The following is a 25,961-nucleotide window of genomic DNA, read 5'->3' as shown; positions in this document are numbered from 1 at the left end:
ATGCAAATAAAAGTTTAAAAATATGTATTATACTAACCAAATGACCCCTTATACAAGAATAGATCGTACTGTAGGAGTCCATTTCAATGAGCTTTCAGAGGAGGCAAAATTAATCTATGTTGAAAAACAAAACAGTGGTTTCCTCTTGAGGGTGGGGAGGGGATGGTGACTATCTGAGAAGGAGCATAAAGCAAGTTTTTGGAGTTATGGAAATATTCTATCTCTTGGTAGGGGTTTGCATAGTGCAGGGGTATACATTTGTCAAAACTCACAAAGTGGTACATTCAAGATCTGTATAATTCTCTATATATAAATGTTACCTTAAGTTTGCAATCAAATGTTGATTGCAAAATGTTGATGTAGTTAATGATATGCATGTTGAAGATTTTAGGTATGAAGTGTATTGATGTCTGTAACTTACTTTGGAATGCGTAAAGCATCAGGTGGAGTAATGCATGCATACATAGGTGACAAAGCAAAACCTTAATCCAAGGGGTGCCTGGGTGGCTCAGTTGGTTAAGCGTCTGACTTTAGCTCAGGTCATGATCTCACACTCCATGAGTTCGAGCCCCATGTCGGGCTCTGTGCTGACAGCTCAGAGCCTGGAGCCCGCTTCAGATTCTGTGTGTCTCCCCCTCTCTCTGCCCCTCCCCTGCTCATGCTCAGTCTCTCTCTGTCTCAAAAATAAATAAATAAATAGATAAATAAAACATTAAAAAATTAAAAAAAAAAAAAACCTTAATCCAAGAATCTAGGTAGTGAGGATATGGAGGTTCCCTGTACAAACCTTTCAAATTTTCTGGATGTTTGAAATTTTTCATAATGAAATATTGGGAAAAATAATATAAGTAAACTCAACAAAAACAAAATATCCCAATTTAAAAAATGAGCCAAGGACTTGAATAGATATTTCTTCCAAGGAGACATACAACCGGCCAAGAAGCACATGAAAAGACACTCATCGTTAATCATTAGGGAAATGCAATTCAGAACCACAAGATACCACTTTATATCCATTACGGTGACTACAAATTTTAAAACTGGAAAATAACAAATGTTGGCAAACATGCGGAGATATTGAAACCCCTGCGCTTTGCTAGTGGCAATGTAAGACAGCGCTGCTACCATGAAAAGACAATTCGGTGGTTTCTCAAACAGCTAAACCGAGAATTACCGTGATTCAGCAATTCCACTTCTAGGTATGTATCCCAAAGAACTGAAGACGGGGACTCAAGCAGATACTTGTACACCCACATTCACAGCAGCATTATTCACAATAGTCAGAAGGTGGAAGCAACCCAAATATCCACCTACAGATTTTAAAATGTGGCATATGCATTCAGTGGAACTCAGCCATAACCCTTAGTTGGCAGGCCCTGGGAGTAGGAGGAAATGTGGAGTTATTGTTTAACGAGTATAGGGCTTCTGTTTGGGATGATGGAAAGTGCCAGAAATGAGAGTGACTATAGTTACACAACATTGTGAATATACTTAATGCCACAGAATTGTGCACTTAAAAATCATTACAGGGGCTCCTGGGTGGCTCAGTCGGTTAAGCGGCTGACTTCAGCTCAGGTCATGATCTCGCAGTCCGTGAGTTCGAGCCCCGCGTCAGGCTCTGTGCTGACAGCTCAGAGCCTGGAGCCTGTTTCAGATTCTGTGTCTCCCTCTCTCTGACCCTCCCCTGTTCATGCTCTGTCTCTCCCTGTCTCAAAAATAAATAAAACGTTAAAAAAATCATTACAATGGTAAGCTCTAGGCTGTGTACATTTTACCACATTAGAAAAAAAAATAATAATAGAAGAGCATGGGGCGCCTGGGTGGCTCAGTTGGTTGATCGTCAGACTCTTGATTTTGGCTCAGGTCATGATATCAGGGTTGTGGGATCATGCTTAACATTCTCTCTCTCTCTCTCCCTCTGCCCTTCCCCTGCTTGGTCTCTCTCTCCTCCCTTCAAATAAATAAATACATAAATACATACATACAAACATACATAAATAATAGAAGAGCAAAAGGCTGAGATCACTGGACCCAGGGAATGTCACAATCCTTTGCCCAATTTCCAGCCAGTTCTCAGGCTCAGACCTCATCTACTGAAGTCTCCTTCACATGGGTAAGGATCCAGCAACACCATGAAAAGTGTATCTATAGGAGTGATGTCTTAATCCTTCTGTGAAAGGATCTGGGTCCATTTACTCAGGTGGTTGCATACTGGAGAAAGGGAAAACCTAGATCATTAATTTTTTTTTAATGTTTATTTATTTTTAGGAGGGGAGGAGGGTCAGAGAGAGAATTCCAAGCAGGCTCCATGCTGTCAGCACAGAGTCCAATGTAGGGCTCAATCCCATGACTCTGAGATCATGACCTGAGTCAAAATCAGGAGATGGACACTCAACTGATTGAGCCACTCAGGCACCTTGGAAAACCCAGATCATTTTACAGCAGGCTCCGTGTTAATACTGGTACCAGGGACCCAAGATACCATCATGGCCCCCCTGCTAGAATCGGGTGGAGGATAAGGTAACAAATGGAGAACTGGTTACTTTTCCAGGTTTTTTTTTTTTAAGTTTATTTACTGAACTCTCAAGATCCTGAGAACAAGAGTCACATGTCTTCTGACTGAGCCAACCAGGTGCCCCATCCAGTTTTTGAATATATATTTGCAGCACACATATTTCGCACTTGGCAGAACTTCCACAGTGGTTCTGATCTTTAGAGTCAGATCTCTGTTGTAAGTGAAAGCTCCTGAACTACCTCCCCACAAAAATTAAAGAACCTAATGCTGCATCTTAAGAACAGCAGAGGTTAATGTCATGGCTAGAGACCTAAAGGATGCAGGGTGCTGATGTCTATAAAACCCGATTTAATTCGTTAGTCTGACCCTTGCAAAAACTGGATGGATCATATAGCACTCCTTCATGATAAAACACTCAAAAACAACTTGCAATAAAAGTGAACTTGCTCAGGGTGCCTAGGTGGTTCCGTTAGTTAAGCGTCCGACTTGAAGTCGGTGACTCAGGTCACGATCCCATGGTTTGTAAGTTCAAGCCCCACACTGGGCTCTCTGCTGTCAGCACAGACCCTGCTTTAGATCCTCTGTCTCCCTCTCTCTCTCTGCCCATCCCCTGTTCATTATCTCTCTCTCTCTCTCCCCCTCTCTCCCTCTTTCTCAAATAAGTAACTAAATTTAAAAAATGAATTTTCTCAATCTGATAAGGAGTGTCTGAAAAATCCACAGCTAGCATACTTAATGATGGAGACAGAATCCTTTCTCTCGAAGATTAAGGGCAACATGAGAATGCCCAAGTTCACCACGTCTGTTCGACATTGTATTGGAAGTTGTAGTCAGAGCCATTAGGCAAGAAAATGAAGTACAATACATGAATATTGTATAAGAAGAAGTAAAAATGCTGTTCACAAATGACATGATCTTGTAGATAGAAAATCCAAAAGAATCCCCCAAAAACTATTCGAATTAATAAATGAGTCCAGTGGGTTGCAAGATACAAGATCAACGTACAAAAATCAATTGTGTTTTTATACACTTGCAGTGCACAATGGGAAAATAGAATTAAGACAACTATTCCATTTACAATAACGTCAAAAAGGATAAAATACTTAGGAATATTAACGAAGAAGTGAAAACAAGATACTCTAAATATTATAAAGCAGTACTGAAATAATTTAAAGATCTAAATAAATCAAAACATCCCATGTTCACGGATCGGAAGGATTAATGTTGGTAAGTTGGCGACACTCCGCAAATTGGTCTAGGCTCAGTTGGTTGAGCCACCTACTTCAGCTCAGGTCATGCTCTCATGGCTCGTGAGTTCAAACCCCACATTGGGCTCTGTGCTGACAGCTCAGAGCCTGAAGCCTGCTTCGGATTCTGTGTCTCCCCCTCTCTCTGCCCCTCCCCCATTTGCGCTCTGTCTCTCTGTCTTTCAAAAATAAATAAACATTAAAAAAATTCTACCTGGTCCGTTTGCAGAAACTCATGGAGCTGGTTCTAAAATTCACACTGAAATTCATAGGAACCAGAATAACTAAAACAACATTGAAAAATAACAAAGCTAGAGAGCTCAACTTCCTGATCTCAAAATTGACTGTAAAGCTACAGTTATCAAGACAGTATGGTTTTGCCATAAGGATAGACATATAGATCAGTGGAGCAGAATTCAGAATCCAGGAATAAATCCTCACACTTATGGTCAATTAATTTTCAACCAGGGGGCAAAAACAATGCAATGGGCAAAAGAATAATCTTTTCAACAAATGATGCTGAAACAACTAGGTTGTCTCAGCAAAAGAATGCAAAAGAATGAAGTTGACCTTTACCTCACATCATATATAAAAATTCACTCAAGGGGTGCCTACCTGGCTCAGTCAGTAGAGCATGTGACTCTTAATCTAGGGGTCATGAGTTCAAGCTCCATGTTGGGAGTAGAGATTACTTAAAAAATAAAATCATAAAAAAATTCACTCAACATCAATTAGTGTAAGAACTAAAACTGTAAAATGTATACTTTATAAAACCGCAAACCGTTGGGGTAAATCTTCGTGCTCTAGGATTTGGAAATGATTTCTGAAAATGTTTATTTATTTTTTTGAGAAAGATAGAGCGCATGTGCATGCATGTAAGGGAGAAGCAAGAGAGAGAAGGAGAGAATCCCAAGCCTGACCTGATCCCACAAACCATAAGATCATGACCTGAGCCGAAATCAAGAGTTGGGCACTTAACCGGCTGAACCACCTAGGCGCCCCAAGCCAATGGTTTCTTAGGTACAACACCAAAGCATTAAAAACAAACAAACAAACAAACAAACCAAAAAAAAGCAGAGGAAAAAAATGTATTTATTCAAATTTTCAAATGTCATACTTCAAAGGACACCGTCAAGAAAGTGGAAAACTACCATAGAATGGGAGATTTTGCAAATTATATATCTGATAAGGAATTGTATCTTGAATATACAAAGAGCTCTTACAACCCAATGATGAAAAGATAAACCAAGTCTCTAGGACTCCAGTGGTCCTATGCTAGATGTTCCATGCTAGAACATTCCCTCAAAGTAAAGGACAAATTGTGCCCTGTACCTCCTATCACTAAGAAAGTATACACTGCAGGTTTCTTTGGGTTTGGGAGGCCTGACGTTCTGTACTTGGGAATACTGCCATGAGCGGTTTGTTGGCTCCACGCATGCCAGCTTTGCGCAGAGCGCAGAGCGGAAAGAGGTCTGCAGCAGGTCCAGGCTTTGGCACAAGCAGCTCTGTGCCTGGCCCAGGGGTCTGGCGGAGCCCGTGGCGAATGCTATGGCAGAGAAAGTTTTCAAGTGGGGCCTCCGGCAGGTTCCAGTGAGAGAGCTTCAGTGCCAACTCTTAGGGTTCTCGAGTGAGACCATGCCACACGCCATTCACAAAACAGCTCCTGGAATGTTACTGGGCCCCAACAGGAAATGAGCATCTGACCTTGGGCTATTAAGTAACCACATGGTCAGGTGGCTCATCAGAGCTGAATACTGTCAGAGGCACCAAGACTTAAGGTACAATGGAGGTGCATTGCCAGGATCAGCTCTGAGCACATCTAGACACGGGTAAGCTGCACAAGCAAGTGACTACCACCCCCTTGTGGCCTCTGCACCTTTGGTGGCCCTGAATGACAGCAGTGAGGGGAAAGCCCTCCAAAGGGTAGGACTTCTCCAGGGCACTATATCATCCACGTAGTAGGGAGGGGAAAGTGTCTAGGAAAAGAAGATACGGAGCCCTGTTTGCCACAGTAAACAGTTGAGCTAGTAGCTTCGGGCGGGGTGGGGGGGGAGCGGACAGAGCAAGAAGAGAAGTTTAGAGACAAGGAAGTCCGGAGAAGAGGCACCTAGAGAACTAGTGTGACACGTGGCAGCTTTTCAGTTGGTGGACCCAGGGGTCCAGGTGGGACACCCTGCTCCCCGGTACTCCCAGCGACCCCACTGGGAAACTTGTGTCCTCATCCTAGAAACTTTAGGTTAGGTTCTGGGTCTCTGAAGGGGGTAATCTCACCAGGAACACAGTAAGAGTGGCACAAAACATACACTATGACAGCTACCAGGCCACTCTGGGCTCTTCATACCACCAAGCAAAAAGGCCCCCATGCTGGCAGGGGTACTGGATCCAGATCCTAGGAACAGGGATGTTTGATCTTCCCATCCACTGGATGTCCTGTGGTGCTCCCTCCCCAGCTGTCACCGAATGGGCCATTACAGCCAGCACAACCTGAGGAGGGCATGGTACCCAGGGGCTCACGCCCCCAGGGATGAGCATCTGGGTCATCAGGTGAGGCACCCAGACCTTCAGAAGTGCTAAGTGCTCCTGGGAGAGTGGGAGCTAGAGAAGGTGGGGGGGGGGGACCGGAAACACATGGCACCTGGTTACAGGCTCAGGACTAACTTAAGCAGCAGGGACCACAGCCCATCCAATAGCTTTCCTTTCCTATATATGTACAGAAATTGTGCCCAACCAGAACCCTGGGGATCTAAATGCAATGAACTTAATGTGGGGCTGAGTGTGGCAGGGCTGGGGTAAGTGTTCCCAGTGTGAGCTGGTCACTTGCAGGTGACCCTTTCTCTGGAGCATTGGCCAGACGGGAGCCACCTTAGTGAGAGAGACTGTGCGCCCTGACCTCACTGAAGGTGGTCTCAGACCCCACCGGGCTGCGATGGAACCAGGATCCCCCTCAGCATTTCACCCTCCCCTCCGCCTCCCTCAGGTGCTAGCCAGAAAACTCCCTCCCCTGGTTCTTCTTCCCCCCCCGAAACCACTGACCCGTTCCCCAGACCTGTGGCCATTTTCAGTGTTATATAAATGGACTCGCGCAGTATGGAGCCTTCTGAGACCCACTTCTCCCACTCAGCACAATCTTCTGACATGGCCCTGCACTGCTGCGTGTGTCACTCACTGCCACCCTGGGCCCCTCCCTGGTGTGGTGGACCGTGGCGTATTCATCCACTCACCAGCTGACGGGCATCTGAGTTGTTTCCAAGCTTTGGCAATGAGGAACAGGACTCCTCTAAACATTCACAGGACATCTCCTCAGCTGGACCATCTAACCCATAGGGGAGCTGTCCTACTTCCTGTGCTACTACAGGTGGCAATGTTGCTAGGCTTCTTGCCACTCCACACCAAGGGTCTCCTTTCTTCCATCTTCCAGTACGATTTTTCTCACCTCCCTCTAAGACCCCACTGTCAGTCCCAGCAGGTCCTTCCTGCTCCCACCCACTGTCCAGTCCCAAGGCCAATGTCGTGTGACTTAGGGTGTGTATCGGCAGCATCCTATTCTTGTACCGAACCCATCTGGTCATCCAGAGCTACGCAACAGGCCACCTCAAACTCAGTGCTATGAACACATAACCCATCTTCTCTATTGTTAGCTTGGTTTGGACTCTCTTATGGTGACAGTGGATGGTAGCTGGGACGGGAGCCACCCCTAATGCTTCCTTGCTCACTCACGATGCTCTGTGCTAGCCATTGGCTGGCCCTTCAGCTGCAGCTCCTGGCCGGAATACCTCCACATGTGCCTCTTCCTGGGGCTGCTGGTGGCTCCTCGCAGCACAGTGGCCGGCTCGAAGAGCAAGCATCCCAAGATGAGGGAGAGAGAGGAGCGGTATCACCTAGCTGTCCAATCTGGCCTCGGCAATCAGTGTCACTTCTGCGACCTTCTGCACTCTGGAGGTTAGAAGCGAGTCATTAGGCCAGCCCATGTTCAAGGGGAAGGGAATTGGATTTCAGTTCTTGAAGGGAGAAGGGCCAAGGAATTCCTGGATATGTTTGGAAGGCACCAAGGGGTGGTGGGCCCCTTTACCACTGTGGACTGGTGAAGAGATGGTGCATTTACCCAGGTGGATAGGTGGGTAGGTGACACATTTATCAAGGTGAGGAAATACCAGGACATAGAACAGGTTCTTGGAAGATACTAGCCTGGAGCCGAGGGAGAGGTCAGGCCAGAGGTATCAACTTGGGAGTCATTGTCACAGAGGTGGTGTCTGAAGCTTCAAGGCTGCAGGAGGTGACCACCCAGGGTGGGAATGGGGAGGGATGGAGAAACTGCCAGGGCTGGGAGGAGGAGGGCACAATCTTCCTGATCACTGACTCTGTTGCCCCCATCCTGGCAGAACTCCAGGGAGCTTGATGGGTAGTCAATCCCTGTGTGCCTCCCCATGTGTCTCTCTGAACTAATGGTGATCGTGCGGTTCTATGAGGAAGGTTCTGTGCTGGGAGAGGTTTCCCCCAGCATCCATGGGAAGAGATGGGAGGTATAGGGCTGTGGCAGCCCTATTGTAACCATGAGGCAGGCTGAGAGTGGCAGAGCCACTCACAAAGGTGACGGTTTCTTCACTGAGCATGTAGATTAACAAGTCCTGAGGTGCCTGGGTGACTCAATCTGTTAAGCATCAGACTTTGGCTCAGGTCACGATCTTGCGGTTCATGGATTCGAGCCCCACATGGGGTTTTGTGCTCACAGTGCAGAGCCTGCTTGGATTCTCTCCTCTCTCTCTGCCCCTCCCTGACTCGTGCTTTCTCTCTCTCTCTCGAAATAAATAAACTGGGCAATAAAGAGTCCTTTTTTTAGGACTCTTGTGTCAGGAGTTGAGTCAGCAGGTTCTGCCACCTGACGTCCAGAGTCTTTTCACTGATACCAGCTTGGAGTCAGCAAAGGAGTCTGAACAAGGATGTGTGAGGTGGGAGGAGAGGCTGGGAATGTGAGTGCGTTGCCCTGCAATGGCACCCACCATTCATGGAACCCCCACATGCCCAACCAAGTTCTAATGTTTCACACATAGTGATTGGTTGAGTCCTAAGAGCACCTCTTGAGTTAGATTGCTATTATGATGCCAGTTTATAGATTGGGAAACCAAGGCACAGGGGGGTGAAGGACACTATGGAAGGTCCCACGGCCAGAAAGTGACAGCTGGGATATAAACCAGGCAGTCTGTTGCTCTGTCCCGTGAGCACTAACCTTTTTCAGAGGTCCAGAGAAGAGGGTCTTTCGCTGAACTGCCTGGCTGGCTGTTCAGTGCTACTTACTTGAAACGAACAGTCTTCAGTGAATTTCACAAAGTACAAGTCATCAGCAATGTTGGGCAGCATGACCTGGGATCAGGGGAGGAGAGTGTGGACAGTCGGACTGGCCTGAAGAGTAAGGAGGTGGACAGCCCGTGCAAGCCATGCAAGCTTGAGAAGCATGGCTATGAAGAGGGTGGGGCAGGGGTGTTTAATGTTTTTCGGAGGGGATTCCAGGACATATAGGAAGCCGAAGGAGGGGTCGCTCCAGACCATTGGAGTGGGCCCTTGGATGGTGTCTGGAAGGCTCCCCTGACTCAGTAGAGAAGGTAGAGAATTGGGGGCATGGGCAGTGGGGTTTCATGTTCAGTGATGAGCAGAGGTGGATTCCTGCTCCACCCCCATTTCCTCCAGGAGGTTGAGACCCAGCTCTGAAATGAGTGGAAGCCACTGAAATGAGTTGGCGGCCAAAGAGCAGTGGGATCGTGGGGTTGCCAATAGAGTTGGGTCCCATTGAGGGTTGGAGCCTAACAGTCTTGGAGCCAAGAGACTGGCAGTTTTGGTGGGTTTCTCCAGACTTGCTCATACACCTCTGTAGGGCCCCAAGGGGATTAGGTGCTAGCCCTGGTTTCGGTGGCTACAGGAGGAAGTACCCAAGTGTTGGGCCAAGAGGCGCCAGGGCCAACGGGGGCGGGGGGCCTTCAAGGTCGGGGCATCCTCAGGCCGCTGCTCCCAAAGCGGGGCGAGGACCGCCAGGATCCGCGGGGCGAGGACCGCCAGGATCCGCGGGCCGGGGGATGCGGCCCTCCGCGCCTTCCCCGTGGAGCCTCCGTGCCCGCGAGTCCTGCCAGCCTTTCGGGGCCAGGAAGACCGACGCGGGGCTGAGGGCTTCCTGGTAGCCCCCTCCCCGCGGCCCGGCTAGCCCCCGCGCTGATGCGGGGAAGGATTTCCTGCCGCCGCAGACAAGGATTAGCGCGCCCCTGGCCGGCGCGGCGGGATTAGTCCGCGTGGACTCCGCGCTCGGCCCGGGGATTACAGCGCGCTCCCCCCGACGTATATATTCCTGCGGCGGTGGCCGTGGGGCCAGGCCAGCATGGCTGCGGCGGGGGGCGCGGTGAGCCGCAGGGGCCCCGGGCGGCCCTGCCCCTTCTCCATCGAGCACATCCTTTCCAACCTGCCCGAGCGGAGCCCCCCGGCACGGGCCGCCCGCACCCCGCAGCCCGCCGGCCACCAGAGCCCCGCGGAATCCGGAGAGCCCGGGGCGCCCGAGGCCGCGCCCTGCGCCTGCTGCTGCTGCTGCGGACCCCGCGCCGCGCCCCGCGGGCCCCCGGAGCCGGCGTCCGGGCTGGGTGAGTGGGAGCAGGGCGCGGGCGCGGGGGTCCTCCGGGCGCGGGGCGGTCTGGGCGGAGCTCGGCCCCCGCTCCGCGCCTCACCGCGCCCTCGCCCCGCAGGCGAGCGGCTGCCGTGGCCGCTGAAGCTGGGCCCCGCGGCGCCCTTGCCCTTGGCCGCGCCCACGGGAGGCCCGGGGGCGCTGCCCGGCACCGGCGGTCCCGGCCCGCAGCGGCGCACGCGGCGCCACCGCACCATTTTCAGCGAGGAGCAGCTGCAGGCGCTGGAGGCGCTCTTCATGCAGAATCAGTACCCCGACGTGGGCACGCGCGAGCGCCTGGCCGGCCGCATCCGCCTGCGCGAGGAACGCGTGGAGGTGGGTGCCCGCCCGCCAGACGGCGAGAGGGTCCGAGCGGGCTGGCTTCCTTCCTCCTTCTTTTGAAAAGATGGCCCTGGCGCGAAGGCGGGGAGGCGCGGGAGGCCCGGGAACCTCGGTGGGCCGCAGGGCCGGTTCCGGGGCGAGGGCGGGCGGGGCAGGCTAGTGCCGGAAAGTGTCACTGGAACTGGAGGGGAGATAAGGCTAGTTTTCTTTAACTTTGGCTCAAACTTTTTAATTCTCCCTGATAAATGAGACGCGCGTTCACGTGCCCGAATTTGGGAAGCTCGGAAAGAGCACCAAGCTGCAGAATGGGCGTCCGGAGCGCCTTGCGGGGGAGGGGGAAGGCACGCCGAGAGAGGGCAGGTCCGGGTGGGAAAGTGGTCCTCGTCCCGCAGCCCGAGCCGCAGCGGTTAAGAGACGGTGGGTGCCGCTGCCCCCGTGCCGGCTCCCCAGCCCTCTCCTGCCCGTATCCCTGTCGGGAAACTCCCTGCCTGGTCCACTTATGAGGGTCCGGAGGGACGCGGGTCCCAGTGCTGGATCTGAGCGGTCCCTCCTGCTCATCAGGTCTGGTTCAAGAACCGCCGGGCCAAGTGGCGACATCAGAAGCGCGCGTCAGCGACCTCGAGGCTCCTCCCCGGAACCAAGAAGCCCGCAAAGGAGAGCTGCTGATGGCTCTGGGAGCCACTCCCGGGCTTGGCCGGGCCCTTTGGGGCCGGCTCAGGGAGGGGACAGATCGACCCAAAATGGTGCTGACAGAGGACACCTCTTCCCGCCTGCAGGCTTCCTGCATCCTGCAGCTAGTGCTCAAGCCAGGAGCTTCTCTGCCAGACAGCAGAGAAGCTCCCGTGCCCACCCCCTGTGTCACCTGCCCCAGGAAAGGAGGGAACGCTGAGCATCTCCAGGTGCTCTCCTTTCCAGCGACTAGGGTCGGGGAGATTCCCCGGGAGCTGCAGCGGGGTGGGGGTGGGGGGTTGTTGGTTGCTGGGAGCAGGGCACAGAGCAGTTAAGCTTCCTCAGCTCCCCACCAACTCCAGGACAGGAACCATCCCCTTGTCAGGAGGGCCCAGAATCCTCCTCTCCCTCCTGGGGTATGCTGATGTCCCGCCTCTTCTCAGCATGGACATAGGTCTCTTGACATGGCCAAGGGGGTGAGGGGGGTGTTCTGTGCATTCTGGGGTTGTCAGCTCGCATGTCCTGCACTGGGCCTTCCTGTCCAGAGCTATAGGATGAGGACATTGGATGAGGTCATCCCCAGAAGCCCCCTACCCTGCCCCTTAATTCTGTGAGCCTTGCCTGGATACTGGGAAATAAACAAGCAACTACAAACGGCACAAAAGCAGTCCAAAGTTCGAAGTCCACCATGACTTCACTCCCACATCCAGGGGGTGGGGGCCAGCTGGTCTTGGGGAGCACAGCCCAGTGAGTCCTCAGTTTCTGTGCTCCCCAGCACAGCAGACTACCCCACAGATCATGACCTAGCACCCTGGGGGTCTGCACTGGCCTTTAGGTACTGAACGGGTAGAGATCCTTGGCCTCCTCCTTCTGGGGGATTTACACGCTATGTGTCTGCCATCCTGTTGGGGCAAGAGGAGGTTTGACTGGGGAGGATGCACCACACCCCCTGCCACTGCCTTGGAATATCTGTTTTCCTCTCCAACATCCCAGCCCTAGGGTGAAGGACAGTGTGAAAATGAGGCTTTCACTCTCCCCAGTAGGCCTGTACGGTGGGTTCAAGGCACCTAACACCATCATCTGGCTTGGGGACCATGTTCTGCCTCCTCACAGGTCCTGGAAGAAATTGGGGGATGGGGCATCTGAAAGGAGACACAATCCATTCATTAAAGGTGCAGAAGCTGAGCAGGCATGATGTCCCCAGCCAGTGCTGCTCTAACACTGCCGGATGCCTCCAGGACAGCAGCACTCACCTTCACCTCTCAGGATGCACACTTCTGGCTGTCACAAAGCTCTTTTCTCCCGAACCCTGGCCTTATCCTTGGATACTGCCCAGCCCTCCTGCAGAGCTTCCCTGCAGTCTGGAACACCCTCATCTCTGGGACCCCAGCCCCCCATTGGCTCTTTGTCATTGTAGAGGGCAGCCATGATCAGAGCTCCATTTCAAGGGGCCAGTGGCTACACTGTCCTTCTGATTTCTCTCCTTTCTCTCTAGCTGAACCTCTTGGCAGGTTCACCCCTACAAGCTGCCCGTTAACATAGGTGTCCTGCAGGCTGGACCCCAGGCATGGCCCTCTCCTCTCCATTCTCTCCTTGCTTTATCACTGCCTCTTTTAGACTCCAATTCCCTTCTCTCTTCCACATGTACATCTCCAGCCCAGGCCTCTTCCCTTAACTAGATACTTCTGTCCATGTATCCCCTTGACCTCTCCATGTGGAAGCCCACTGTGACTCAAAATCACCTTGTCCATGGCAAATTCTTCCCCTGTGCAAACCAGGTGCATGAACCAGAGGACTCGCAATTACCCACACCCCTCTTCTCCCTCACCCACCATCCCAGGCCAGCAGCAAATCCATTTTTCTTCCAAAAACAATCCCAGAAGCTATTTTTTCCCCAGCTTCAACAGTACCAACCTGATGAAAGTGCTGTCATCCCTTACCATGACCATTGTAGGTGCCTCCAGTCTTGTCCACCTGCAGCCACTCTGTTTCCTCTGTAATTCATTCTCCATAAAAGCCAGGGTGCAAGTTTGAACCTGCCTCTCCCCTGCCCACAGCACTCCAAGGGCTTTCCGTTGTTCTTAAAGATACAACTCACTGTGACCCATGAAGCCCCATGCAGCCGGCCCCTGCCCATCTGGCATCGTTTCATACCTCACTGCTCCTTGCAGTCTGTGTGTATCAAAAGCTCTCTTTTGCTGCAAGACCTTTGCACCCGCTTTTTCCCTCTTCCTGGTCAGTGTCTGTTCATCCTTTGGATCTGCAACCATTTCTGGCCCTGGGGAGACTTGCCCTCACTGCCCCCTAGGTAAGATTCCCCAACAACAAACTTTCTTTCTTTTCTTTTTCTTTTTTTTTTTTTACACCTGTCTGCTGCAGTGTTTTAAAGATTTTTAAGTTTATTTATTTTGAGAAAGAGAGAGATTGAGGAAGGGGCAGAGAGAGGGAGAGAGAGAATCCCAAGCAGGGATTGTGCTGTCAGCACAGAGCCCGACCTGGGGCTAGAACTCACAAACTATGAGATACTGACCTGAGCCAAGATCAAGAGTCAGACGCTAAACCAACTGAGCCATCCGGGCCACACACTCCCGCCCTGCCCCGTTGCAATTTTATGCTTGTTTGTGGGGTGATGCAACTAGTGTCTGTCTTCCCCATTTCACTGTCAGTTCCACAGGGCAGGAATCATCACCATGGGGTTTCCCAGTGGGTGAAGGAATGGCTGCCTATTATACTAAATCATTCCGGGGAAGAACTTACTTGTTTGATATAATTCACAACCTCTTTTGGAGAAGAAATGATCATTTTTTTAAAAAGCGGGCAATTTTCTGGTCCATTTCAATGAAAGTTAGCCCTCTTCTGGGAAGCCCACTCATGTTCAGGAACCGAATATTTTTTTTAATATTTATTTTTTTAAAACTTAAAAAAAATTTTTTAACGTTTATTTATTTTTGAGACAGAGAGAGACAGAGCATGAATGGGGGAGGGTCAGAGAGAGAGGGAGACACAGAATCTGAAACAGGCGAGCCAAAGTCGGACACCCAACCGACTGAGCCGCCCAGGCGCCCCAGATGTTTATTTATTTTTAAGAGAGAGAGAGAGAGAGATCACAAGCGGGGGAGGTGCAGAGAGAGAGGGTGGGTACAGAGGATCGGAAGCAGGCTCCTGCTGACAGTAGAGAGCCTGATGCAGGGCTCAAACTCACGAACCCTGAGATCATGACCTGATCTGAAGTTGGACGCTTAACGGACTGAGCCACCCAGGAGCCCCAGGAACGGAATAATTCAAAAAAATTTTTTTTAATGTTTATTTATTTTTCAGGGAGACAGAGACAGACTGTGAGTGGGGGAGGGACACAGAGAGAGGGAGACACATAATCTATAGCAGGCTCCAGGCTCTGAGCTGTCAGCACAGAGCCCAATGTGGAGCTCGAACTCACAAACTGTGAGATCATGACCTGAGTCGAAGTCGGACGCTTAACCAACTGAGCCACCCAGGAGCCCCGGAACCGAATAATTTTTAACCAGACATTTCTTTATTGGACCTTCGCATTTTTTTTTTTTCTTTTTTTTTTTTTTTTTTTTTTAGACGTTTTTTTTTTTTTTTTGTTAGATCAAGAAGAAATTGTCTTAGTGGTCTTTTCTGGCATAAAGTTTGAATAAAAACTTTGAAACGAGTATATAGCCAAAATGTGTTTTTGTTAATGATATAGAAGCATACCCAATGATTATTTTCGAGAAACCGGAATTTCAAGGCCTTTCAATTTAGCAGTGCTGGAATTTTTCAGGATCAGAGTGAGTGACACGCCCCTTAGTCTCCCACACCATAGCGACCCCTGGTGCCCATAGTCCAGATTCGGAGGACCACAGCGGGGAGGGGCAAAGACTACAACTCCCATAAGGCCCAGGGATTATAATGGCGTCACCACGGAGCGCGGGCTGGTCTTCAAAATGCGCAGCTCTTCCATTGGTGGGTTGTTGCAAACGCCTGCGCAGCTGGCGCAGTTCCGCCCCCGCCGTCTCCGGACCCTGTTACGTGCCTGTGCCGCCCGAGCGGCCCTGGGATAGCGATGGAGACGCCCGGCGCATCAACCCGGGCCCTGCTGCTCCCTGCCGCGTCCGGGCCCCGGAGGAAGGGCGCGGCAGGGGAGTCGCTTGCGACGAGCAAGCAACGGGTCCTGGACGAAGAAGAGTACATCGAGGTAAGACCTCGATGAAGACGCTAGCGAATTCTAGGTCCCTTCCCCGCCTCGCGCTCTTCTCGGGCCCCTCCTCTCGGGTCGTGGCAGTCTCGTCCCCTCGCGGAGGTGGAGCCACTTGAGTCCGTGCTTTTGGGGTGTGGGCAGTCGGAGAGCCATATAAGTACAGTTCAGAGTGAGGTGTATTGATGGGGGAGGCACTAGTAGTGTTGCTAGAGGAGAGTGGGGGCGGTTTATTAAAGTAGGAATGTGGAAGGATGGTAGCAAAGAGGACTTTCTAACAGAGCTGTTTGTTTTTGGGAGGCCTCTGGGACAGGCAGGTGGCATTAGTGGACAGCTAGGTGCACAGACGTGCAGCCAGGAGCAAGGTCTGCCTGGAGGTACAGATTTGGGAATCTCAACCAGTGCTGCTGGTGGGGGTGACAGGCTGAAGTCATCCAGGTAAAGGGTTCAGATTGGAAATAGGAGATTACAGGTGGAATGAAGGTGGCAACACCCACCTTGGTCCAGCTAGTGTGGAGGTGGAGCCAGTAAAGGAGAATGAGAGTGACCAGTGAGGGGAGAGAGAAGGGTTTCATAGAAATCAGGTGAACGTTTAGTAATGTTAGGTGTTGCAGAAGATCGCAAGGCATGCTCATCGTCATTGGAAAGTGCAGGTAACCTCAGAAGATCATTGGGTTGGACAGAGGTTGGGGGCATCAGCAAGGACCTTAGCATGTACATTGGTAGACGGAGAGGCAGGTGTGAACTATGACTTTTATTCTGACTTCTGACAGGGCCTCCAGACAGTCATCCAGAGGGACTTCTTTCCTGATGTAGAAAAGCTGCAGGCCCAGAAAGAGTACCTGGAGGCTGAGGAGAATGGAGACCTGGAGCGGATGCGTCAGATTGCCATCAAGTTTGGCTCTGCTCTGGGCAAGATGTCCCGAGAGCCCCCACCGCCCTGTAAGAGCAACAGTGGGTGGCTGAGAGGGGAACTCCTGCTGAGCCGATGCCTTGGACTGGCTCTAATCCCTACCCCCTTCCTTCTAGATGTGACTCCAGCCACATTTGAAACCCCTGATGTGCACACAGGCACCGGAATGGTGGGCAACAAGCCCCAGGGCCGGGGCCGAGGCCTGGAAGATGGCGATGGTGAGTGAGCGGTTGGGTTTGTCTAGAGTCTTATCCTATGTGGCCCTGAGGGGCTGGTTCAGAGGTAGATCACATCTTGTCCCTGAGGGCTCTGTTTGCTTACATGGCAACCCATGGCGCCAAAGAGCACTGGTCTAGGAGACAGAAGATCTGGGTCCAGCTCCCAAACACAGGGCAGTTCTCTGAGCCTCTGGTCCTCCTCTGTGGAATGGAAATCTTGCCACCTCTCTCACCAGCCTGCTCACTGTGTGCCAGCCCCTGCCCAGTGGGCTTCATGGGCCTTGGAGGGCCCCTTTTCTGCTGTCTCCTTACAGTGCCTCAGGGCCTCTGCACTTGTGTCTTCAGAGTTAGTCTCTTCCCCTGGATAGCTGCACATCTCACACCTTCTCTCCCCTCAGGTCTCTGCTCAGATGTTACCCGTTCAGGGAAACCTTTCCTGACCACTGTCGTGTCCCGCCCGCCCCCCCGGCCACAACGTGAAGTTACATCACCTTTCATGCATGCTGCCTTCCTGCTTGGCTTTGTTTTCTCACTGCAGGACATGGCACTTAAAAAGGCATTTCTCTACATATTGCTTCTTCTCTCCACAAGAGCTTCTTTGTCTCACCTCTGTATGTATACTTTGTATCCAGAACAGTACTCGGTGTGTTGTGGGAATAGAACAAATGAAAGAGTTGTCTTCCTCAGTGCATGTATTGGGGATCGTGACATGTTCCAACTTTATGAGGGATTTTTTTCTAGGAAAGAGCATTTTGAGTTCTGTTGGACACGACTATACTACGTACTACAGGACTTTCTCATGATCAGTTGATTATTTTGTTCTTAGTAGAACATCAGTGCTCAGACAGATAAGATGCTGTTCTCTACCAGGTTCTAGTGTGCAGTGTGTTGTGTGTCTACACGGACAAAATATTTTCTGCTTCAAAATCCAGCTCTTTGTGGGGCCCTGGGTGGCTCAGTCAGTTACGTATCCAACTTGGGCTCAGGTCATGATCTCTCGGTTTGTGAGTTCAAGCCCCACATCGGGCTCTGTGCTGACAGCTTGGAGCCTGGAACCTGCTTCGGATTCTGTGTCTCCCTCTCTCTCTGCCCCTCCCCTGCTCGTGTTCTGTCTTTCTCTCTCAAAAAAAAATAAATAAAATGTTAAAAAAAATTTTTTTTTAAGTCTACTTCTTTGTGCCCTTACCATGGTTTGTCATGTTGTGTCCTTGGAGTTTGATTCTCTACTGCAACATGGCAGATGCATCACAGGCAATTTGCAGATTCCTTTTCCTTAAATACGTGTTGTCAGTATATCTAAGAATCATTTCGGTGACCTAAGTGGTAGGTACCATTATCATTCACATTCACAGGTGAGGAAGCCTAGACTCAGGAAAGGAGGTCTCAGGGCTTGTTGGTGGTGGAATGGGGTTTGAGTTCTCTTTCTGCCCCTGGGTCTTGAGCTTTTAACCACTGTACTTTGTGCAGTCTAGGAGTCTGTGTGTGGTCAGGACTCAGCAGAATGGGAGACAAAGCTCTCCACCTAATGGGCCTGCTGAAGTGTGTACCACTGTGCGCAGTGCGATGGGACCACCTCAGTAGGGGTGCCCCTTTCTACGGCGGTGGGAGGGGCGGCTGGAGTCACGGCCCAGTGTCTGTGAGGCCCCATGTAGAGTACTGGATCATACGGGGTTCCTGCCATCAAAGCCTGCTAGCAGGTTAGGGGGCTTAGGTGACAAACCATCCACCTGTAGCACAGATACCAGGAAGGGAGGAGCAGGCAGGGTAAGAAAACCCAGGGATGGAGGGAGAGCTTGGAGCTCTGAAGGTGGATCCTACAGGCTCGGCACAATTTTGGCAGGGCGGGACCTGACTGTGACCACCTGCCTTTTCTGTAGCCCCTGGATGTCGCTCTTCTGGTCTGAGTCAGACATAACATTTCACCTGACATCCAGCAGTTGAGGAGAGCCCCTGAGAGCTCCCTGGGCAGTTGGCGGGGGGAGAGGGGGGTTGATTCTGCCCCTAGGAGGGGAGTTGTCTGATGGTGTGGGCTCTCATCAACAGACCCGCAACCAGGGTGAGGGTTCCATCTCTGCTTATGAGGTAGCCTGGTTCCTGAGATCTTGTGACTGCAAAGCAGTGTTGATGCTGTTTGTGATTCTGTGTCATCCCACCTATGCTCCTGAGCAGGAGAGGCTGGAGAGGAGGAGGAGAAGGAGCCCCTGCCCAGCCTGGATGTCTTCCTGAGCCGGTACACAAGTGAGGACAATGCTTCCTTCCAGGAGATCATGGAGGTGGCCAAGGAGAAGAGCCGGGCACGCCACACATGGCTCTACCAGGCCGAGGAGGAGTTTGAGAAGGTGTCTTTGGGTACAGGGGCACAGGCATCCTCTGTCAGGATGGAGGGAGTCCTGGGGCCAGGGGCACAGTGCCTGGGCACCTCTCTGACCCTCACTTTTCCCCTGTGATGCAGAGGCAGAAAGATAATCTTGCACTTCCGTCGGCAGAGCACCAAGCCATTGAGAGCAGCCAGGCCGGTGTGGAGACCTGGAAGTACAAGGCCAAGAACTCCCTGATGTACTACCCAGAGGGTGAGCAGGCAGGGCTGGCAGGTGGCGTGGCATGGGACAGTGTGTTTGGATCTGGCCTTAGGGTGTGTGTGGGGGTCTTTGCTCCCTAGCATACTGGGCCTCGGAGGTGCCCTGGTCTGTCTCGGGGCAGAGGAGCCTCTGTGTTGTCAGTGAGGGAGTGAGGCCGTCCCCTGCTTTACTAGGCCCCGTGCTTCTGTTCACTGGGGAATGACTTAGTCTCTACCTCAAGCCTTGAGTGCAGGGCAATAATGGGGACCCCCCCACCCCCTCTGACACCGCTGCCATCTTGTCTCCACCTGCCAGGTGTCCCTGATGAAGAACAGCTGTTTAAGAAGCCAAGGCAGGTGGTGCATAAGAATACTCGCTTCCTCAGGGACCCCTTCAGCCAGGCCCTGAGCAGGTCCCAGCTGCAGCAGGCCGCCGCCCTCAATGCCCAGGTGAGTGGCAGGGGCTGGATGTGGGCACAACCTCTCTGATCTTGGCTGCCTTCATTAAATTAGTACCGTTCTTGGGTTTGGCAGAGACTAGCAGCGTGGGAGTATTTGGAGCTCCTGTGCGGCAGGGTCCTGAGCCTTTTCTCGACTGTATGGGCTTCTACTGGGGCCAGAGATGTGTGGTGGGTCAGTTCTGCCCCTTGTCCCTGGAGGACAAGGACATGAGAGAAGAGACGCTGCTGGGAGCCAGTCCAGTCTGGCCAGACCCACACCTCTGTACCAGGCAGGGCAGGGGTAGGTGGGGTGCGCAGGCTGGGGCGCAGTGAGGCTTGGTGGGGCAGACAACAGGGGTTTCTGGGGCTGGGTGTCATGGTGCAGTGGTGACTCCAGGAGAGGGAGAGGCAGGAAGTGAGGAGACTGTTTCGTAAGCTTCTATAGGTACCTGTGGGAAAGAGGTCAGAGCACATGTGTGCCAGTGGTCAGTGTAGTTTCCTGGGGGGGGGCCTAAGCTGGTAGTCCCCGAAAGCAGCTTTTGTGGGGTCTGGCCTGAGGCCAGAAGGAGGGGAAGCTTCTCTTCTGATACCTGCTCTGACAGGTCCTCAAAATCTTTGCAGGGGCCAGGGTCCTTCTCTCTCCAGCTGTTCCTGTGCATTTGCCCTTCAGCTAGCTGGGGGGAGCAGGCTTGGCTCCCCCTTAACACTGGTCTGTCTTGTTTGTTCCAGCACAAACAGGGCAAGGTGGGCCCTGACGGCAAAGAACTGATCCCCCAGGATTCCCCCCGAGTGGGCGGATTTGGATTTGTTGCAACCCCCTCTCCTGCCCCTGGTGAGTAGTGGACCCTCTGTCAAGCTGGCCCCCTGATAGGACTGCCTGTGGGGAGGTGGGCTGCTCAGTTGGCTCTTGGCACCCTTGACACTTCCCCATGTCTGCCCTGTGCCTCATATGACTCAGAGACCCAGTGTCCCACCTGTGCAATGACAGGGCTGAATGGGGCCATGGGCGGGCTGGATTCTTAGGGAGACCTGATTTGAGATGTGTGAGTCCCAGCCCATTCAGCCGGGTAGTCTTTGTGACTTGCCCTGAGCTTAGCAGGACAGACTGGTTTTGCTGGGGACCAGGGGTGTCGGGGCTCTACTGGACAGACTGGCTGCGGCAAGCATGCTTAAGGGCACGGGGAGGCTGGGCAGGGGGAGGCTAAGTGTAGGGGCATAGGGAAGAAGCTCTGGGCTCCAGCCCTGCGTGACCTCACAAGGAGATTTATGAGACTTGGGGACAATCTCATGGTGCAGGTGGTGTCCTCCTGCTCTCCCGAGCATTGTCCTCTGTATTTTGGGCTGCTGGTTGCTGTGACATAGGCCAGGGTATATGGAGGCACTACAGGTTTGTGCAGGGTCCTGGGAGGTTTGGGTGCTCTGAAAGCCCCCAAGTGTCTCCCCACCTTGGGGTGGCATGCCATAGCAACTTCTAGGCGGCTCCCCTGGCCATGTGCTAGGATGGGGGCCTGGCTGACCCAGCCTGGCTTCTCTGGGGAGCCCCCTTCCCAGGCTAAGCCCCACAGCTCTAGGGGCCTGGGCTTGCCTTGGGCTCAAAGTAGCCTTGGCATTGTCATCTCAGAGGGCAGAGGTACCAGGTCCCAGAGTCCCAGGGAAGGAGGGTGGGCCAACTGCCAACCTTGGTGTATGTTAGCTAGGATGCTCATGGTGGGAACTGGCTGTTGTAGGAGAGAGGGCCCAGCAGGACCCCCACCCAGATCCCCTGGCCTGAGGTAACTGTGGGCTCTCTCCATCCACAGGTGTGAACGAGTCACCGCTGATGACCTGGGGGGAGGTTGAAAACACTCCCTTGAGAGTGGAAGGATCTGAGACCCCCTATGTGGACAGGACACCAGGGCCAGCCTTCAAGGTGGGTCATGGTGAGGGGAGCTCAGGTGCGACCCTGAGAGGGTATGTGGTCCTCTGAGAACTTGTAGCTCAACACACAGAGGATGAGCTAGCTCCCACTGGTCAGACTACAGCCTACTGAAGGGCCAAGCCATGCTCCAGGCTGCATACCTGCACAGGTACTGCACTTCAGAATAGGACCAGAGCACTAAGGACAGGTGTGGTTGGACGGAGGGACTCGGGTGTGAGGTCAGGGCACCAAAGCCATGGCCCTTTGAGTCTGCAGGACTGTGGACCGGGGAGGGCCCCAGAACCCCAGTGTTCTGTGGGATGTGGTTTGTGTCTTCAGGGGGTTGCGTGTTTACAGAGAGAGGACTCTGGTTACAGGAGAGCATGAATCAGGAGGCACTTGTTATTTAGAAGTTGTCAGAGTGGGGGAGTTATGAGGCCTGGAGCAGGTAGGGAAGGGAAGCTAAGTGCCAGATGGTTTGTACAGATGGGATGGCCTAGGATGGTGTGGGGCCCCAGAGAGGCTTTGGGAGGGCAGCGTGCTCTGGTCTGCACAGTTTGTTGGGGGAGCCGAGTGACATAGTTTAGAATGTGAAGGAAGAGAAGTCGCTGGAAGCTGGGAGCATGCTGTCCTGTTCTTGGGGTGCTAGGCCAACACTCCCAACGTGGAGTGCTAGGAGATCACAGGAGGCGGAGGTCAGTGATGTTGCAGAGGGCAAAGGGTGTGGGGTTACATCACGTGCCTTGAAACCCCAAAGAGTCAGACACAGAATTTGGGATTAATGTAGGTCTGTTGCATGGGGAGCTGGGTCACACATGGTCTTGAACTGGCCCCTCTAAACACTTGCAGTGGTCAGTTTGAAGTGCAACAGAAAAAGAGGTCTCATTCACTATAGCAGCAGAAATTTAGAACAACTAGCAATAATTAAGCTCTTGTAAAGAAACCACAGGCGAGTGCTGCAGACTTACGTAAGGAAAACTGCTGGAGCCTGCGGGCCCCACCGGGAGGCCTCCCTAGCATAGCTCCGCTCATTCTCCCCCGAGGATTTCTGAGAAGCAACGCATGTCTAGACAGAACGTGCGCAGAGGATTTTGGCCCCTTGGTTCTTAAACTTGCCTGGCACACAAGGATAACCAAGGAAAACTGAAGAGAGGAATGACAGGGAGGAGCGTGTGCCTGCAGGTGTTAAGGCATGCCACAGGTATAGGTGTGTCAGAAGTCTGCCCCTGGTCCTAGAGCCTATGGGGCAGTAGGGAAGAGATTCTGAACAAACCTCCGTCCAAATCAGAATTCAGGGTACACGAGAGACAACAGCTCAAATTGTGCTGAGTAGTAGAGTATGTGGAAATGAAGTTCTTGATACATAAATGGAACGAGTTCCTGGAAGCAGAAATATTAAGCGTATAAGTCAATGTAAAACACTTAGAAGAAAATAATAGTATTTAATCTGATTTTGAGGTAGGAAGGGTTAGATCTTAAGGGAAGTGAGGTTTAGATTATACTGTACGAAGTGATAAACTTAAATACAGCAAAAAAAAAAAAAAAGAAAAAAAAAAAGAACACGTAAGAGAAACTGAAAGCAAATGACTAAGAGGGAATTTGTATGGCATAGCTTGATGTAACTGATGTGGGTAAAACACTAAATAACGAACAAGCACTTTAATAGGAAAAAAGAGGCCAAGGATGCGTCTCGGGAAGTTCTGCAAAGAAATACAGAAGGTCAATAGATGTTAAACAGAAAGCTGTTTACTCTGGTAGTCACAGAGAAGCAGATTCAAAAAGACCCCTTTCTTTCCTAAAAGACTGTCAGAGGTTCATAAGTTGGCAATGCTGGCTTTTAGGGGTCCGTGAGGACAGGCAGGTGGGCAGTTCAGGCAAGCTTTTTGGGGGGCTTTTAGGAAGGTGGCAGTGGGTTGTGAGGATCATGGGGGCCACGAAAAGAGGCAGGTGCCCCACCAGCAAGGGACTGCCTGACTCGGTGGCAGGCTACCCACACACTTGCTGTCATGTAGATCTTGGAGCCGGGCCGCAGGGAACGGCTGGGGCTGAAGATGGCCAACGAGGCTGCCGCCAAGAACCGGGCCAAGAAGCAGGAAGCCTTGAGGAGAGTGACGGAGAACCTGGCCAGGTGAGGCGTGGCTGACCTGTGTGGGTGGGGGTCTCTCCCTGCTCCCACATGGCCCCACCCCCTGCATATGGATGCACAGTGTGCAGGGCAGGCCCAGGCATTCTGTAGTGGGTCCTATAGCAGCTCCTCTGGTCCAGGGCATGGCCTGTTTGAACCAGGATGCAGGGCCCCTCTCTGTCTTTTCCTTCTTCAGCCTCCTCCTTGGCACAACCCTTAGAGACACCTTTGGGCCCCTTGTCCCGCTATGAGCTCCTGTCAGCCCTTTGGAAACAGGTGTATCATTCTCCTTGGAGAGAGTTGAGGTCCATCCCAGCCCCACAGCCAAGGGCAGCACTACCACTGAACCTTAAGTTTGACTACACTGCTGTGTGCCAGGCCACCTGGTATCCTCAGCCTGTAATGACCATGCATCTCCCATGTATCTTCCTGTGGGGCCATGGGAGGCCCTGCTGCGGTGGTGCCCACATGGGCCTAATGGTGCCTCATTCACCCACTTCTTCCATCCCAGCCTCACCCCCAAAGGCCTGAGCCCAGCCATGTCTCCAGCCCTGCAGCGCCTCGTGAGCAGGACGGCCAGCAAGTACACAGACCGGGCCCTGCGGGCCAGCTACACCCCATCTCCAGCACGCTCAACCCACCTCAAGACCCCAGCTGGTGGGCCCCAGACCCCCACGAGCACGCCGGCTCCTGGCTCTACAGCACGCACCCCCCTCAACCAAGATCCAGCCTCCATCACGGACAATCTGCTACAACTCCCTGCCCGGCGCAAAGCCTCAGACTTCTTCTAGGGCCAGGCCCGGGTCGGGCCTGTGGAAGCTTTGTGGAGCCTGCAGGGCAGCTGCCCACTCAGCAGAGGACTCCGGCCTTCTGGGGACCCAGGCCCGGGCCAGAAATGGTGACTGTCCCAGGAGCCACAGAAGAGATGCCGTGCCTCAACCAGACTGGTACAAAACTTGGCCCTCACAGCCCTTGGGGTGCATCCCACGGTCTTGTTCATACTCTTTTCTATCAACCGCCTGTCTGTTTTTATTTAGCTGTCATTAAAGAGCACCTAGCACCATCTGGCAGGCTTCTGTGTCCGGCCTGCTCTGCACGGCCCTTAGGCGGCCCTCGTGCCTACAGCACGGTCTCAGGACTGCAGGCCTTCCTGGAAGGAAGCTTCTGGGTGAGGTGACCCTTGGAAGACCAGGGTGTCTGGCCTTTCTTGCCACTATCTACATTTCTTTCTGTGGCACCCCCGAGGCTTGGAACCTGCCCTCTGGGCTGAGCTCACAGCACATTGGGCCCTGCCCCCCAAGTTCTTTCCCTTTGAGGGAAGTAGGGAATCCTTGAAAGTTTCCATGCCCCTCATGTTCTGCTGGGGCTCTGGGTCCAGGTCTCCAGCCTCCCCAGCCAGGCCCAGCCCTTGTGGTTTGCTGGTGACAGGGCTGCACAGGTCCTACGTGTCAGACGGCCCCTCACGTGAGGCACCTTCCCAGTGGCCTCAGCGTCACCTCCAAGTACCTGGTCTCCAGCTCAGATGGGGCAGGGCTGTCTCTGTCTTCCTGCCCTTCCATCTCCCAGTGCTCTAGGCGCTGCCTTCCATACGCTGCTGAGTCACTAGCAGGAGCCGTGGGTAACAGCAACCTGGGTCACCGTGTCAGAAGCAGTGGGGTCAGGTCCCATGCAGACCCCATAGCACCATGTGCACTACAGGCCACACTTGCCCATGACCCAGAGGGCTTTGGTGCCCAGGCCTCCTAGGGCTGCTTCACAGGGAGAGGGGGGACCCAAGCTGGCTCCCAGATGGGTCTCTTCGGGCCTCAGGTAGGGTCAGGTTGTGCCCTTCTAGGGGTTTGCACTGCCCAAGAAAGACAGCCTGGAATCTACTCAGACCACAGTCTTTCTCTTCTTGAGTGTGCCCAGCCCTGTACTGGCCGTTGTCTTGGGTTGTTCCGCACCCTGTACTGGCCGTTGTCTTGGGTTGTTCCGCATGGGTCCTGGCCGCCTCCATGAGTGCCATGTTCCCTGAAGGCTGGCGTGGGCTTGCTGCTTGCCTGGGCACCCACTAGCCTGTGCTCCTCAATTCCTGCCAGCTCCCAGGGGGCTGAACCCCAGCCAAGCCCTGCAACTCACCAGGGGGGTGGGACTGAACTCAGCAGGTGGATCCAGGACTGCCGGGGGGGGGGGGGTCAGAAAAGTGTGGCCTTTGGTGCTTTTC

General features: G+C 52.7%; 2 protein-coding genes across 2 annotated transcripts; both read left to right on the top strand.

Moving 5' to 3' along the window:
* The first annotated feature begins 10,091 nt into the window (after positions 1-10,091).
* Positions 10,092-12,630, top strand: GSC2 (goosecoid homeobox 2). The gene is made up of 3 exons (XM_049619755.1): positions 10,092-10,379; positions 10,482-10,735; positions 11,303-12,630. Exons 1-3 carry the CDS (start codon positions 10,124-10,126, stop codon positions 11,405-11,407), a joined length of 615 nt encoding a protein of 204 aa, XP_049475712.1. The 5' UTR covers positions 10,092-10,123; the 3' UTR covers positions 11,408-12,630.
* A 2,776-nt stretch (positions 12,631-15,406) lies between these two features.
* ESS2 (ess-2 splicing factor homolog) lies at positions 15,407-24,823 on the top strand. Its single transcript, XM_049619743.1, has 10 exons — positions 15,407-15,608; positions 16,382-16,550; positions 16,638-16,739; positions 18,909-19,078; positions 19,192-19,309; positions 19,613-19,746; positions 20,466-20,568; positions 21,536-21,645; positions 23,646-23,761; positions 24,270-24,823. Exons 1-10 carry the CDS (start codon positions 15,477-15,479, stop codon positions 24,547-24,549), a joined length of 1,434 nt encoding a protein of 477 aa, XP_049475700.1. The 5' UTR covers positions 15,407-15,476; the 3' UTR covers positions 24,550-24,823.
* Positions 24,824-25,961: the final 1,138 nt, after the last annotated feature.

The sequence above is a fragment of the Panthera uncia genome (assembly GCF_023721935.1).
Source record: "Panthera uncia isolate 11264 chromosome D3 unlocalized genomic scaffold, Puncia_PCG_1.0 HiC_scaffold_8, whole genome shotgun sequence".
NCBI lineage: Eukaryota > Metazoa > Chordata > Mammalia > Carnivora > Felidae > Panthera > Panthera uncia.
Note: the sequence above shows the minus strand (reverse complement) of the source record. Positions and strands in the feature narration are given on the sequence as shown.